Raw genomic sequence first — 17,259 nt, forward strand, 5'->3', positions numbered from 1 at the left:
AGAGCAAGCAATGCTCTTAACCGCTGAGCCATCTCTCCAGCCCCAAAACCTAGTTCTTAATACATTAATGTACTGGAGTACTTAAAAATATATATGTATATGTTCTCTAAGGACAGATATTAGTCACATTTTGCTGTTTTGGATTCCTCTGTTCCCTTATGCCCTCCCCTCTCCTCCAAAACAAATACAAACATTTCATTTCACTACATTTCAATTTTTATTTCTTTTAAATGGATACATGCACTGTAATACCAAATTTTACTTAATGAAAGTAATGGTTCCTTTACATTCCCTTCACCAGTTTATATTCCAGGTTTTCTTCCCTAGTTGTCTTTTAAAGTAAGTGTGTGTGTGTGTGTGTGTGTGTGTCTGTCTGTCTGTCTGTCTGTCTGTGCCTTTGTGTCTGTGCTGTTTGCTTGTTTGAATGAGGATACTAAAATGTTTTACACATTGCATTTCACTAATATCATTCTTAATTCACAACTTAGATTAACTTCAGTCGTTCTTGTCATATCCCTTGTTAACATTTGGGATTAGAATGTCACATGATGTTACTTGTTACTGTTTTCTGTGACCCAATAAGACTTTCATAACCATCAAAAAAATGTCTTTTGACATTTGTGAAAGTCAGTAAGCCTTTATACACACATTGGGCAGGATGGTCAGTAAGGCTCACAATTGAAATGGCAGTAGTGACTAAATCAGGAAAGTGCATTAACCTTGACAGATGCTTCCTTTAAGTAAAATTCCAGTGTACTGTAATTTCTCATTCTTGAGATTTATGCTTGGCTAGAACTGGTCCTTTTATTTTTCAGTTATTGAATTCATGATTTCCTGTTCAGTGCTCTTGTTTTAAGGAACGAAACTGTTTGACACTTCACATGCTCCATTTGTGGTCTTTCTTCCCACAGCGGCAGATCTGTATGTGGAGTATTAACCCATTCAGAGACATCTGGAGTAGGTTCATCTTACCCTCTGAACTCAAAACCCGTTTCCCTTCTAGATTTCTTTATTGTAATCGTAATAGTGACAGTTGTCATGGAATGAAAATCTAGGTGCTCCATGTATGGTTTAAAATCAGTCAGAATGTATTAACTATACTTAAAAAGAAAAAAAAAATCAAGGATCAATGAAGGTAACAAGATTGCTCAAGTCACATAAGCTGTTGACAAAGGACACACTGGGGGGTTGAGGACTGACAGGATGGCTCAGCACACAAAACCATCTCTGAAGCACATGATGGTAAAGAGAACTGACTCCCTAACACTGTCCTGTGCCTTAAGCATGCACATAGGCACACACGTACCGAAGAGTGAAATTTCTTAAAAAGCAAATTGAACAATTGAGTCCTGACCCGTGGAGCTGGAAGGTCCCTTTCCTTGTTGTCCGATTCTCTCATTCCTACATATCAGAGATGCTAGCCAATCGCAGAAGCAACTTGTCTTCCCAGAGTAGGCTTCCTCCTCCCTGAGCTTAGAATACAACATTTCTGTTTGTTTCCTTGCTGTTTCTGTTTGTTTCCTTTTTTCCTTGGTGTTAAGGACAAGTTCTTGTATATCCCATGCCGGTCTGGAACTCATAGCTGTGCATGACCTTGAATGTTGAACCACGTGCCTCTACTCCCAAGTGCTAGGAATACAGACATGTAATCCCAGTGGCAGAATACCTGCTAGCATGGGGAAGACCCTGGATTAGCTCCCCAGCATTGCAGGGTAGCAAACTACCACACTTGGCTTTCTGTGTGAGAGATCAACCCCAGGACTACAGGCTAGGCAAGCACTCTGCCTCCTGTACTACAGCCTCAGCCAGGCCTAGAACTGAAATCCTATTTGCATTTCTGTCAAGGATTGAGCATTTTATTTTCTTCTTTATTTGTATTTTATACTATTATAGCCTTATATGTTTTTGTTTGGGCTTAGAAAAAGAACTGTGGTTTTTAATCTTAGGGACCAAGTACTTTTAGTATTTGCCATTCTGTGCTGGTGTTACCAATAAATGAACAAATATATTCTGTATTGTACTACACTTTTAAACAATTCTTGTAAAGGATATGCTAGTGTTTCTATAAGAAATTTTACATGTTTTAAGGTATTTTAAGAAAATGTATGATTTAATTTTTTTAAGATTCTTTAGTGTTTCTTAAAGACAAAAACATATGGTATAGAATATAACAAAGGTTGTATTTAGAAGACTGTATGTCTACTTTATGCCAGTGTTACCATCAAAGCTGTCCCTGCCAGGCGTGGTGGACTGTGTCTCTGATTCAGCATCTGTCAGGTGGTGCCAGAAAGATTGTGTTATAAGCCATTCTTGTCTACATGTCAAATTCAAGGCCAGCCAGCTTGAGCAATGTAACTAAGAATTATGGTTGTACGTCAGTGGTAGTGCGCTTGCCTAGCATGGGAAAAGTCCTGGTTAGATCCTCAAAACTGCACCAGTGCAAATTGTAACTGAATAGCAAAGATTAAGTTAGTAGCCACTTTTCTGCAAATTATTTAATATTTCTGATATTCTCCTTACATGGTTATATTCATCACTGTTAACTCAGATCTGATGTTTGCTTTGATTCATATTATATCACCGATGAAATCTAAAAGACAAGAATTATTCAAAGCATTAATTTACATCTGATCTATTCTTGAAGGACACAAGTAACTCAAATGGCTTCATTTTCATTTGAAACTACATTTAGTTGCTTCTTCTTAAGAGTCTTAATTTGAGTGATATAGTCTGTTGTCCATGTCTGTTGGTTCCACATACATGAATGTAATTAACTTGAATCAAAAATATCAGAAAAATTCTGATTCTTTACTGAACATGTTCGTTTTTTCTTGTTATTATACCCTGCACAATACAGTGCAGCAACTATTTGCATTTATGTATTACATTGTTTGAATTATTGTATACAATTTAGGAACGACTTAAACTATATAAAGAAAAACATGCACATTTATATACGAGTAATTTGCCCTTTACATAAATGTACACAGATCTTGATATCCGTAAGGATTCTGGAGCCAAGCCCCCACAGATGTCAAGAAATAACACAATGTATAATCTTTCTTCTTTGGTTCCATATTTTAAAAGAAGCATACTTCTTAATTTTTTTATAAAAATTATTTTTAAAATATAATCAATAACTTAAAACTACAAAATGTAAATTTTATGTTCCAAATGCATAACTGTTGTTAATGAACTTATAGACTGTAAAATGCTGTTTTCCAGTGTCAAGTCACAAACTGTGTTTGTCCTTTTCTACAGAACACTCCTCTGCCACCTTCAGCAGCTGTACAAGTGCAGGGCCAGCCTAACAGTTCTCAGCCTTCTCCACTCAGTGCATCCAGTCAGCATGCAGATCCCGTGAGAAAACCTGGGCAGAACTTCATGTGTCTATGGCAGTCTTGTAAAAAGTAAATGACTGTTTTATTTGTTATACAAAAGTATTATTTGTTTTAGAGTGCTTTCATATTTACATTCCTATCTTATATAGTTTATAATTTCTTTTTCTGAAACCACTAAATTTTAATGAAAAGTCTTTTGTGTTGCTAATTACACTTAGATGGAACAAGTGGCATGCTTCAGCTCAAAGATGTGTGCCAGCGGTCGGATTAACTCTACTGTTTAATGCTAGTAAGAAATGTGTCTGAGCGTTAATTTCGAAAAAAATTAGTTAATAACCTGATTTTAAGCCAGGCATAGTGGTACAACTTTTAATTTCAGCACTCAGAAAGCAGAAACAGATAAATCTCTTGAGTTTGATGCCAACCTGTTTTACATAGCATGTTCCAGGCCAACCAAGGCTGCATAATAAAACCCTACCTCATTTTGGGGGGAAAAAAAGCCATTATAGACCGAAGTGTTTAGTCATTAGTACTTGTAATCCCAGAATTTAGGGGGGCTGAGGCAACAGGATTACCATGGTTTTGAGGCCAGCCTGTGTTCATTGTAAGATTGGATTCTCAAAGAAAAGAAAAACCAGCAAGGCAGTGGTGGCTTTAATCCCAGTACTTGGAAGGCAGAAGCAGGTGGATCTCTGTGAGTTCAAGGCCAGCCTGGTCTATAAGAACTATTTCCAGGACAGGCATCAAAGCTACAGAGAAACCCTGTCTTGAAAAACAAAAAGAAAAAAAGAAAAAAAGAAAAAAACCAAATTTGATTATGTGTTTCTTGGTTTCGTTTGATTTGATTTTCATTTTTGTTTGTTTTTTGGAGCCTGTCCTGGAACTTACTCTTTATACCAGACTGGCCTTAAAAATCCCAGAGATCCTCTTGCTTCTGCCTCCTGAGTACTGATGTTAAAGGCGTGTGTCTCCACCGCTGGGCTGATTATGTGTTTTGTAAGGTAACGTAGTAACAAATGTAAATTTTTCTGGAAAAGCTTAGAAGTAATATGATTTAGGAAACAAATTTTGTCTTTAATTTTGAAAATCATTTGAAGTTGTACCATTTCACAATTTAGTGACAAATATTAACAACAAATAGAACTGAACTTACTGTGTGTGTGTGTGTGTGTGTGTGTGTGTGTGCGCGCGCACATGCGTGCATGTGTATGTGTGTGTATACACATAGTACATGCATGGTACATATGTTTGAACCAGGAGCTCACCGTATTGATTACGCTGACTGGCCAGAAAGCCCTTCAGGTCCACATGTGTGGGCACTCCTGAGTGGTGATGTTTCAGATCTCCTTGCCTTTTTGTGTAGCAAGCACTTCTCTCACTTAGCCATCTTCTAGCCCCAGGCCTGAAATCCCTTTGTTCCTTTAGTGATGCTTGGTATGGAAGGTAGGTCTTTGCATGTGCTGAGAAAGAGTTGGAACTTAGTTAAAGCATTCTTAGACTTGAAAGAAACCTTAAAATGCTGGCTAAAATTAAGTGTTTCTTTCCATCAGAAGAGCTGAGCCAAGACCCTTTGCCTTGAGTAAGTAATTTGAGAACTTTAAGCATTGGACACTTACTTTAATAGGCAAAGTAGTTTTCATTTCATAGAGAATAGAAATTCCATTGTTGTTGTTATTGTTGTTATTTGTTTGTTTTTGGTTTTTCGAGACAGGGTTTCACTGTAGCTTTGGAGCCTGTCCTGGATCTAGCTCTTGTAGACCAGGCTGGCCTGGAACTCACAGAGATTCACTTGCCTCTGCCTCCCGAGTGCTGGAATTAAAGGCGTGCGCCACCACTGCTCAGTCAAGATTCCATTTTCGTAGCTTAAAATTTTTTATCAGCTCTTTTTATTTATTAGAGATAATTGTGTTTTGTTAATTTCATATGATTATGAGCTAACTATCTTTATGGCCTGGGGATTATTAATAGCATCCAAAACCAGTGCTTATCAAACTTAAATCTCAACCCAACAGTGGCACATAATATTGATTTAATGTGTCCTGACCAGTGGTTTTTGTTGTTGTTGTTGTTTGTTTGTTTCCTTTTTTTCAAGGAAGAAATAAAATACAAATCATCATGTTAGTAAGGGTAGGAATTGTTTTTACTTCTGTATGTATGTGTACTTGATCATGACATAAGTCCCAGAGAAACTCTTCAGAATGCTTACTTCTTTAATTCAGTGAAACTCACCATATTTCTTTGTCTCTTTTTGCTGTTATAGAGATGGGACTTGGGGCCTTGTACTTGTTAAACAAGGGCTCTGCCTCCTGGCTATACCTTCAGAACTTGCTTTCATTATTATTAGTATTGGTATTGTTATTATTTTAGCTTATGTAGTCAGCTAATTTGACTCTTTGTTCAGTAGTGTCTACTTTATATCTATTTATTATGAATTTTTGTTTTCTTTTTCTGTATTCTCTGGTAAAGAATAGCTGACAAAGTAGGTAGTCTATTAGTCTGTTGACTTTTTTTTAAGAATTTAAGAGTAGGATTGGGAGGGCTGCTGAGTTTTTTGAGTTGATGTTGTATCCTGCCGCATTACTGAAGCTGTTTATCGGTTGTAAGAGTTCCCTCGTAGAATTTTTAGGTTCACTTATATATACTATCATATCATCTGCAAATTGCAAAAGCTTGACTTTTTCCTTTCCAGTTTGTATCCCCTTCACCTCCTTTTGTTGTCTTATTGTTCTAACTAGAACTTCGAGTACTATGTTGAATAGATATGGAGATAGTGGACAGCCTTGTCTTGTTCCTGATTTTATTGGAATCGCTTTGAGTTTCTCTCCATTTTATTTGATATTGGCTGCCTCCTTGCTGTATATTGCCTTTATTATGTTTAGGTATGATCCTTGTATCCCTGATCTCTCCAAGACCTTTATCATGAAGAGATGTTGTATTTTGTCGAAGGCGTCTTCAGCATCTAATGAGATGATCATGTGGCTTTTTCTTTTGCTTTATTTAATATGGTGGATTACTTTGATATATTTTTCTGTGTTGAACCATCCTGCATGTCTGGGATGAAGCCAACTTGATCATGGTGATTGATTGTGTGTGTGTGTGTGTGTGTGTATGTTTAAGTCTTGGATTCGGCTTGCCAGTATTTTATTGAGTATTTTGCATCAATGTAGATTTGTCTGTAATTCTCTTTCTTGGTTGAGTCTTTGTGTTATTTCAGTATCAGGGTAACTATAGCCCCATGAAAAGAGTTTGGCAACGTTCCTTATGTTTCTGTTGATTGAGGAGTATTGATATTAGCTCTTCTTTGAGGAAGGTTCTGGTAGAATTCTGCATAAAAACCATTGGTGTCTGGTCCGTGGTTTTTTTTTGTTTGTTTGTTTGTTTTGTTTTTTTTGGGGGGGGGGTAGGGAGGCTATTGATGACTACTTTTATTTCCTTACATGTTATCGGTCTATTTAAATTGTTCATCTGGTTTTGATTTAAATTTGGTTTGTGGCACCTATCCAGAAAATTTGTTCATTTCTTTTAGATTTTCTAATTTTGTGGAATACGGGTTTTCAAAGTATGACCTAATTAATGATTCTCTGGATTTCCTCAGTGTCTGTTGTTATTTGCCCCTTTTAATTTTTGATTTTGTTAATTTGTGTAGTCTCTCTCTGCTTTTTGTTTAGTTTGGATAAGGGTTTGTCTACCTTGTTGATTTTTCTCAAAGAACCAGCTCTTTGTTTCATTGATTCTTTGTATTTTCTGTTTCTATTTTATTGATTTCAACCCTCAATTTGATTATTTCCTGTCATCTGCTCCACCTGGTGAGTCTGCTTGCTTTTGCTCTAGAGCTTTCCGGTGTGCTCTTAAGTCACTAGCATGAGATTTCTCCATTTTCTTTATGTGGGCACTCAGTGCTATGAACTTTCCTCTTAGCACTGCTTTCATAATATTCCATAGATTTTGGTATGTTGTGCATTCATTTTCATTGAATTCTAGGAAATCTTTAATTTCTTTATTTCTTCCTTGACCCAGGGGTGATTCAGTTGAGCATTCTGTTCAATTTCTTTGAGTTTGTAGGATTTTCTGCAATTAGTGTTGGTGTTGAATTCTAACTTTAAGTCCTGGTGATTCAGTAAGATACAGTGGGGTTATTCCAATTTTTATTGTATGTGTTGAGGTTTGCTTTGTTACCAAATATGTGGTCAATTTTAGAGAAAGTTCCATGAGGTGCTGAGAAGAAGGTAATATTTTTTGGTGTTTGGGTGCAATATTCTATAAATGTCTGTTAAGTCGATTTGAGTCATGACATCTGTCCTCTTATTTCTCTGTTAGGTTTTTGTCTGGTTGACCTGTCCATTGTGGATAGTGGGGTGTTGAAGTCTCCAACTATTAGTGTGTGTGGTTTGATGTGCAATTTAAACTTTGTGTTTCTTTTACATATAGGGGTGCTCTTGAATTTGGGTTATAGTTATTTAGGATTGAGACTTCATCTTGATGGATTTTTCCTGTGATGAGTATGAAGTGTCATTCTCTAGGAGACTGTGAGGAGTTTAGGGTACCAAGGATAGGAGAAGAACTTATATTTTTCAAATTCAGGTCCCATTCTAAAAGAAAAATTATCTGTCATAGCCGTTGTCCACTAAGGTGTTAGTTCAGAATTTTTAAATAATATTTTATCGGGCTGGACAGATAGGTCAGAGGTTAAGAACAGTGACTCTTCTTCCAAAGATCAATTCCCAGCAACCCCCATGGTGGCTCACAACCATCTGTAATGAGATCTGGTGCCCTCTTCTGACCTGCAGGTCTACATGCAGGCAGAATTCTCTGTACATAATAAATAAGTAAATCTTAAAAAATAATAATAATATTTTGTTAAAAATATGAGTACTTTTCCCACTGTATTTAAAATTAAACTTATTTAGTTCACTGATTCACTGATACTGCCTATTATTTCTAGGTGAAATATCACTATCTGTGTGCTCTCCTCCCCTTATAAAAATAGAAGTGACTTTGAGTCTGCATTTGATCTGTGTGTCAGCAGCACTCTTCTCTGTTGTCCCTCTAACCCAGTTTGGTCTGCCTCTCTCAGGGGCATGGATAAGTCGCCGTTATAGCACCATGAATCAGCAACAAGATCAGCTTACTAGAGAGAACGTTATTTTTTAATTTCTCAAATATGTATGAGTGTTTTATTACCTGCATGTATGACATGTCTACCACACGAATGCTAGTGCCCAGAGTGACCAGAAGAGGGCATCAGTTGCTCTGGAACTGAAGTTAAAGACAACTGTGAGCCCATGTGGGTGCAAGGAATCTAACTCTAGTCTTCTAAAAGCCACTGAACCATCTCTGCAACCTCTTGGAAGCCGCGTTTTTTAAAAAACTGGCTCTTCATCTCCCAGCAGGTATTGAGTGCTAGCAGTTCCTCTGCTGGGGTGGAACTTCATGAATACCTCCCCTTTCCATGCTGAGATTTGGTCTTGCTTGAGACTTACATGGGGCTTCTGTATGCTGTTACAGTTACTGTTAGTGCATAGGTCCAGCTGCCTCTGTTTTCTTATAGTCACCTCTGATGCTTAAGACTCTTTTTGCCCCTTCTTCTGCAATGGTGCATGAGCCTTGGGAGAAAGGGATGTGATGTCCCAGTTAGAACTGATCATTGCACAGCCTCTTGTCCTCTGTACCTTGACCAGTTGTGAGTCTTCATGTTAATCTCCATCTACTGCAAATAGAAACTTCTCTGATGAGGGTTGAAAGATGACCTGATCTGTGGGCACAGTGAGAAGATATTTAGGAATCAGTTGTTACTATGTCGAGTAATAATAGTTTCCCCTTACAGCCCGTCTATCCACAGGTTCTTAGCCAACAATGGTACCAGTATAGGTTTCATCTTGTGGAGCAAAACCTTAATTCAAGCAGAAAGTGGATGGCTAGTACTGTGATATTCGTGCCACACTTGCATCAGTGGGCATGCTTAGTTATGCCAGACATTATTAGAGCCCATGGGGATGGGGTAATCCTTTCTTAAATGTTAGGTAGAATCTACTTGTGAAGCCAGCTTGACCTGATTATTTTTGCTTCGCAGGTTATTGATTCAATTTCTCTAGAAATTATAGGCCTATTCAGGACACCTGTTTCTTCTCTTGTGAGTTGTGGAAGATTATTTAAAGATAGCTATTTGTCATTTGTGAGCATAGAAATATAATACCCTATGTTTTAACTTAACTTAATACGTTTATTTGTGTGTGTGCACACTTACACACATTCCATGAAACGATTGTGAAGGTGAGAAGTCACCTTAACAAAAGTCAATTTTCTCTATCATGTGGGTTTGGGACATTGAATTCAGGTTATCAGGCTTGACAACAAGAGCCTTCCCCCTCTGAGGCATCTCATTGGCCCTTCTTTGTTATTCATTTCTAATTTTAGTGATTTATATCTCCTTTTTTTTCTTCTTGCTGGTTAGAGTTTTATGAACTTTATTGAGTTTTTTAATATGTACAAACTACAGATGCAAAACAGACCTTTTGTTATTCTCTTCCTATTGACTTCCTTTATTAAATTTCATTTATTTCTGCTATGATGTGTTCTTAAATTTCTTCTATTTGCTTTTTCTAGTTTCTTAGGATAGATGCTTAACTTACTGATTTTAGATCTTATTTTAGATCTTATTGATAAAAATGTTCATTTTCATTTGGTCTTCCTAAGTTTTACTTTAGTGTATTTCTCAAATTTTGAAGTTATGTTTTCATTTAATTCAGAATACTGAAGATTGTTTTTCATTCCCCAGATGTTTTGTTTTTCGTAGCTGTTCTGCTATTTACAGGTTAGCTTAGCTTCTTTCCTTGTTGCTGTGATAAAATATGCTGACAGGAGCAACTGCAGGGAGAGGCTTGTTCTGGCACAGTCCATTCCAGCAGGGAGGTCAGAGCAGCTGAGCTGTAAGCAGTTGCTCACATGGTAACCACAGCTATAGTCCAGGACTCACCACAGTGGGCAGGTCATCCCGCCTCAGTTAATGGTAATCAAGCTAATCCCCCCAGACATGCTTGGGAGTCCATCTCTCAAGTGACTTTAGGTTCTGTGATGTTAATACACACACACTGGTTAGATCCACGTCATCTAACAGTATATGCTGTGCATTTCCATTTTTTTATTTGCTGGAGTGTATTATGGTACTAAATGTGTTCAAACATGTGGTTGTCTCATGGGAGATTGATAAGAATGTCATTAGATGGACTATTCTGTACATGTTAATTAGGTTGAAATGATTGATGCTGCTGGCTGGTTCAGTTTTTTCTTTACTGATCTTGTACATGCTCAATGTGTTGCTTATGAGTGGGGTGTTAAAGTGCCCAGCTATGGTACTGAATATGTCTGCTTCTCTATATAGTCTCCATCCATGTTTGCTTGATAAATTTTGATACTGTGTTAGGTATATTCACTTTATGGAAAACTCAGTGTGTGCACCATTTGTTTATGTTTATCTGTTTCATTTAACAAGTTTTTGTTAAAAGTTAGCTAATAAGAACCAAAGGAACAGACTTTTAGCGTGCAGGCTTACTTTAGGCAGTGTTTAATTTTTGTTAGTCTGTAGATATTCAGGCTTCAATTTCTTTGTTTTCTTAGCTGTTCTCTTTTTAAACATTTATTGTGTGTGTGTGTGTGTGTGCGCGCGCGCGTGCACGTGCAAGGATGTGTCAGTTATTGGTCAGTGCTACCATAATCGCTGGCTCCAGCAGTATGCCTGATCCTTCCTGTTCATGTGTCTCCCTAGCTTTCATGATGGCCATTTGCCCTGGGTCTGCAGTTTTCTGATAAATAAAGCATGTGTTCAGAATTTGGCTTCTCTGTCCGTTCATCCCATCCCCCCTCCCCTTTGTTTGTATGGGTGTGTCTGTCTGTCTGTCTGTCTGTCTGTCGCTCTTGCTCTTGCTCTTTCTCCTCCATGTCCCAAGGCCTTCTACTTGCTAGGCAAGTGCTCTTTCACATAACCATCTCCCATCTCCTTAAGTCAATTTCATTCTTGTGAGATCGGAAATGATGCCATTTCGTTCCTTCACATAACCTTGTCCATTACCCTTGTTTGTATATTACTACTAAGCACAGTGTTGATTTTTAGCTCATAACTGAAATGTGAAAAAATTTGTTTGTAAAAAATGTTTGACCATAAGAGTTCTATTTTGTTTTGTGAGTAGTGGTTTTAATTAATATTTTGTTTGGACAAGGCTTCTGAAGCAATAGAAGACCTTTGAAGGTCAGTTCTCGAGCACATGGTCTTCCATGGCTTCCGAAGTAATGAAGTTGGTATCTGTTGGAATGGCAGTGACATAGCTTAGCCTCAGCTCAGCCCTTTCTAGGTGCTCAGAAAATACACATTTTTATACATTTCTGATCTTTTGCAAACTAGTAATGAAGCTACTCACTGCCAAAGCTCAAGTATTTCCCTCGGAGAGAAGCATAATCTGTAGTGTGGTTATATTGAGAATTCCATCGTTAAAGCTCACACCAGGAACACCAAGTTTCCCAGATTTATTCCAGTTAAAGTTTCAATTTAAAGCCATTTTGCTTATGAAGCAGGAACTCTTGACTTTCTGATGGAAAACTGAGTATTTTCCTGGTATTCTAACGGATACCAACTTCATCACTAGCTTGACTTGAACTCAGCAGTTCTGAGCTACACTGGCTTGGTGTTGCTCATTATCATGAAAGTCATGAACTCTTGCTGTGTCTAAGCCTGTGCCAGATCTGTGTGCTCGTGAGACTCACTGGGAGTCTGGATGATATCTGGCTGATACTTAGAGCCAGTGAGTCTTCCTAAGGGCGAGACTGATTTCACGTAGTGCTGCTATGGGTAGCATTATTTTGGGAAGTGTATGCTTCCCCATGCCTTCACCACCTCTGTACTAAGAAAATAGTGACCAAGAGCGTTACTACCTGTGGTAGTAATGTGCATTGGCTGGCTGAGTGGGTGGTGGTTGGTTTGGAACAAAGCTCGGTTCTTTCAACATTGAGTTCCAAAGAGCCCAGTTATTCGCATGATGGCGCACGCCTTTAATCCCAGCACTCAGGAGGCAGTGGCAGGTGGATCTCTGTGAGTTTGAGGTCAGCTTGGTCTACAACAGCTAGTTCCAGGACAGGTTCCAAAGCTACAGAGAAACCTGTCTAAAGAAAAACAAACAAACAAAAGAGCCCAATTACTGTGTTACCGAATATCAAAAGGTTCATATAACATAAAATTAATTGGGGTTAATATGGTTTTAATGTTAAATATTTAAAATGTTATAATTTCCTAGGTTGGGAATCTAGCCTCTAGTTTGCTAATATTTATTCCTTGGGAAATTATTCATGGAATACAGAAAAAATTATCAGCCATTACTAATCTCTTAAACCTAGTTTAAGAATTTTTACAAGCATGAAGAAAATTACAGTATCAGAGACACTGAATATAAAAGTATGCCTTAGTTTATACCTGGTAATATATTTCTGTATATTAAGTTACGTTAGGGGAGAAAATCAGTCTTTAGTGTTCAACATATATACCTAGTTTGAAATCCCAGCTCTGCGATTCTGGAAAATGATGTTCAAAAGCCCACTTTTTAGCATAAAGTGGGGATGTGAATGTGCTGGATGCCTGTGTGTACTGAGCAACATTTAGATTGAAGGCACTCTGTGCTGTGAGGTACTTCCCAAGAACAGTATGTTGTGTATACTGCTAGGTCTTTCTGGGAAACCAAGTGAGTACCCATACTGGAATTTTATTCAGATTCATTTAGGTGCTTCATTTATTCCACTGAGAATATGCATACAGCTCCCTGCACCTTAGACTCAGAGAACATTGCAGAAAAGGGGGTGGAAAGATAGTAAAAGCCAGAGGATCCAGGATTTTGTAGTGAGATTGTATCTCTTTGCAATGTTAGGAGCTACATCTTATAAGTCTCAACATGATGCCCAAACATGAGAACATAGATGACACCAGTAGACGTGTCAGGTGAACAGGGACAAAACCCCATAAGCCCCAACTACAAAGACCTAACTACAGGCAACTAAGGAATGCTGAGAGGAAGAGAAACGGTTTTCCTCAGGGACGAGCACACCAGTTGGTTTTCTAATATGAAATGGTCAACTCTGAAAACATACATACAAGAAAAAAGTATCTGAAAGGAACTGGTTATATTTAGGAATGTATATGTATATCTGTCGTGGATAGTTTCTTGATTTGACTTTCTCGGTGATGGACTGTCACCCGGAAGTGTAAGCTGAAATAAACCCTTTCCTCACCAAGCTGCCTTGGTCATGCTGTTTTATCACTCAGTAGAAACCCTAACTAAAACAAGGTTGTACCATTATAGTGGGCATAGCTGTGTCAGACCTGACTGCGTTTTGGGGGTGCTGTGGAAGGACTTTGGAGCTTTGAGCTAGAAAAGCCACTGAGTGTTGAGAGCTCAGTGGGCTGTTGTGTGGGGGCCTGGAAGAGAAGACTGTTGAGAGCAGGGCAGAGGACGGAGGCCTGGCTTGTGAGGTTGCAGAGGGAAGTAGACTCTACCAGGCCTTTCGTGTGAAGAGTAGCTGGTAGCTGGGGCTGAAGATCGGCTGTGATTAACAAGAAACTAGAAGTGCTAAAGGAGAGCCTTTGTTTTACTGGGATGCTGATTACCTGGAGCTGAGCCATTAGCGGTGACTGAGAAGAGACCAGCATCACTGAGCTGAAGTGTCCTAGGAAGTGTTTCCTCAGGGTCAGCACCCAGAAGCTGTGTTCCAGAGGTGGCCAAGGCTGTGCCTTGTGCTGGCAGCTGAGCTTGGGGTTGTGTACGACTGATGGATGGATGGCTCCATCCATCTGGATGGAGCTGGGTTTGAAGGCATGAAGAACAGGTGAGACCTGGCACTGTGAGAGGCCAGGAGACTCAGCCATTGGTGAAGGTGCAGCCTCAGTGGCAGTTGAAACCCAGGACTGAAGGGGTCATGCAGAGAAGTTAAGGCTTGGCACCATGAGGAGAGCCTGTGAGAGGCTATTGGTAAAAGTGCAGCCCAGTTATAGCAGAAGACGCCCGCATTTTAGAGACTCCAGTACCTTGGAATGACCACCAGCAGTGGAGTGGACTTTGCCCTAGCTTAGACGACAGACTGTGTGCTGCAGAGGGCAGAGCTGGAGAAGTGACCCAAGCGCTTTGAAGGGGTCCAGAAGATTGTGAGTGGATCCCAGAACCTGGATGGACATTTCATTATTTACACTGTTGGAGTTTGGTTTTGCTTTGATCTGATTGTTACTGTGTCCAGGGTCTTCCCTCTTGAAATACTTTGTATTTCAAGAAGTATTTAACTTTCATTTTTTTTTCCCCAGAAACCCAGAGTTGAGAGATTTTGAACTTTTAAAAGAGATATTGGATTTTTAAAGATACTGAATGTGTTAACGGGATTGAGTTTTTAATGTTACAGAATTTATAAAGACTGGAACTTTTAAAGTTATTTATGTTTTTAATGTGAGATCTTAAGGATGGATGTGAAAAAAGGAAAGATGGCTTAACAGTGACGTGGTGTGTGTCAGGTTGACAAGGGGTCAATTGTGCTGGCTAGTTTATGTCAACACAAACTAAAGTCATCTGAGAAGAGGGAACCTCATGTAAGAAAATATCTCCCTAAGATGGGTCTGTGGCAAGCCTGTAGAGCATTTTCTTAATTAGTGGCCAGCCTGGTCTACAAGAGCTAGTTCCAGGACAGCTAGGACTGTTACACAGAGAAACCCTGTCTCAAAAACAAACAAGCAAATAAACAAAAACCAAATAAACATATCTTAATGTCTCTAAATCTTTGTTTCCTTGTTAGTTGAGACTGGGTTTCACCACATACCCTTGACTGGCCTAGAACTTACTATATAAACCACTTGCAGAGATCTGTCTTGATTTTTGTAGTTTAAAGAAAATTAATTCTGTATTAGCAGGTCTATGCACGTTAGTGCAAGTGTCTGCCGAGGACAGAAACGTGATTCTCCCAGCTCGGCAGCTGTGAGCCGTCTGCTGTGGATACTGAGAACTGAACTTGCCTGTAATAGCAGCGTGTCCTCTTAACCAACAAGCCATCTCTCCAGCTTCGCAATAGGGAATTTTAACAGTGAAATTAGACTTGTTCATCTCCCTCCCATCTTAAACGCTTACAACTGGATATAATATAATGTGCCTAACCCTCTACCAAGATAGTTGATACTCCCTGGTTTTTAGTAGCCAGTTACGTGGTCTCATTTGACTATAAAATAATGCACATCTGGCATGAGTGCAAGGGCTTTACTCACTGGCCCTAGCATCTATACGCTTATTAAACATTGTGATAAGTAGAAAAGGAAAGATAGAACTCAGTGAGCATATCATAAAGACAGCCTGGGGACAGTAGCTGAGCTCTGAGAGACTATGGAGGGAAAGAGGAAGCACTAAGGCTGAAGCTCTGTCTGTAATGTGTCTCATTTGGAGACAAAGATAAAACTGGAACATTCATTGCTCACAAGTCCATACTACTCAGTTAGTCAGCATTGACTGTGGGCCAGTTCTGATGAGTGCTGACTGATGAATCACTTGGTAATGGATGCAGTAGCTTAGTGGTACGTCATGGAATCCTGAGACTATCTCAGAATTAAGAGTTAGTAAGACAGGCTGGGGTGGTGACACGTGGGATCGTTCAAGGTCAGTCCGAGCTCTGTGGTGAGACACTGTCTCAAACAGAAAGGAGTTAGCAAAATAGGAGGTAAGAGTATAAGAGTTTTCTGTTGCTACTCATATCACCAAATCACAATGACTAGTGATTATCACTTCCGTCTATTTATCTATCATAAATAGATAAAGCCATCTATCATCAGGTGGTTTTTAAAGTAATGTCAAGACTAGATGTCCAGTAAGTGGAATGTTTAAGAATGTTTTTTGCCCAGTGTGGTCACCATGTAAGCCTGTCAAAAGGAGCACATTTACATGTGTGTTGATGCTACCAGTTTTCAGCAGAAGACAGTGCAATATGCTAAAGAAAACACTGCTACAGTTTGAATAAAGATGCCATATTATGGTGGGGATGGCGAGTATTCCAGCATCCAGTCAGCAGCAGTCGCCCTTGTCAAAAGACAGAGTACAGAGAAGGCCAGAGGAAATACACTGTGGTGTCAGTGTTCCTGGGAACTGGATCAAAGGAAACTGATTTTCTTTACCGTTAGCTAATCTTTGGGTTCATTACGTGAGTGTGCTTTTAAGATCTGAGGAGTGAACTTGGTAACTGCTAGGAAGGAAGGAGTGAGGAAACTTCTTTTAGATATGGGAATAAGCAGCAATGGCACTCCGCCTAGTCATTAATTATTCCCTTCCCCGAAAACTGCAGAATCTGTATTGTCTATGCACCTTTGCTTCATTCTTTATCAGCTCTCCATTTGGAGGGTGTGTTGAGACAGCAACTTGCTAGGTAGCCTAGTTTTGCCTTGGCCCAGAGCCTTCCAAGTGTTGGGATTACAGGTAGGTGCCACCAGGCCCAGCTCTTCCCCCTGTATTATATTTGAATTTTAAACTTCAGATCATTTATCACATTAGTGTGGACCCTTCATTGTTTACACGCCTGTACAATCATTGAAACTGGCTGCATTAGAACTAGATAACCTTAGAACTTCATCCTGAACTACCACAGCCAGTGCATGACTGGGGAGGGGAGGTGGGGAAGGAACTGGAAAGGAGTGCCAAGTACAGCGTTTGATGGGTAGGGTGATAAACCTATGCTTAAACTCATTTATGCACAATTGCGTATATATCTCAGTAGTTAAAATTGATGCAAGGGTCTACGGCCATACCACCCTGAATGCGCCCGATATCGTCTGATCTCGGAAGCTAAGCAGGGTTGGGCCTGGTTAGTACTTGGATGGGAGACTGCCTGGGAATACCGGGTGCTGTAGGCCTAAAAAAATGATGCA

General features: G+C 39.2%; 1 protein-coding gene and 1 non-coding gene across 2 annotated transcripts in view; both read left to right on the plus strand.

The window, feature by feature from the left end:
• The window catches only part of Arid2 (AT-rich interaction domain 2), a 136,419-nt gene that overhangs the window by 100,131 nt on the left and 19,029 nt on the right, over nt 1–17,259 (plus strand). The window contains exon 16 of the mRNA XM_087899205.1: nt 3,262–3,410. Within this exon, the coding sequence (XP_087755331.1) occupies nt 3,262–3,410 (149 nt within the window). The remainder of the gene's footprint in view (nt 1–3,261; nt 3,411–17,259) is intronic.
• On the plus strand, nt 17,126–17,244 carry LOC125407507 (5S ribosomal RNA). Its single transcript, XR_007234232.2, has one exon. It is a non-coding gene; the product is annotated as a 5S ribosomal RNA (ribosomal RNA).

This window comes from Myodes glareolus, chromosome 19, assembly GCF_982192425.1.
Source record: "Myodes glareolus chromosome 19, mMyoGla1.1, whole genome shotgun sequence".
Lineage (NCBI taxonomy): Eukaryota > Metazoa > Chordata > Mammalia > Rodentia > Cricetidae > Myodes > Myodes glareolus.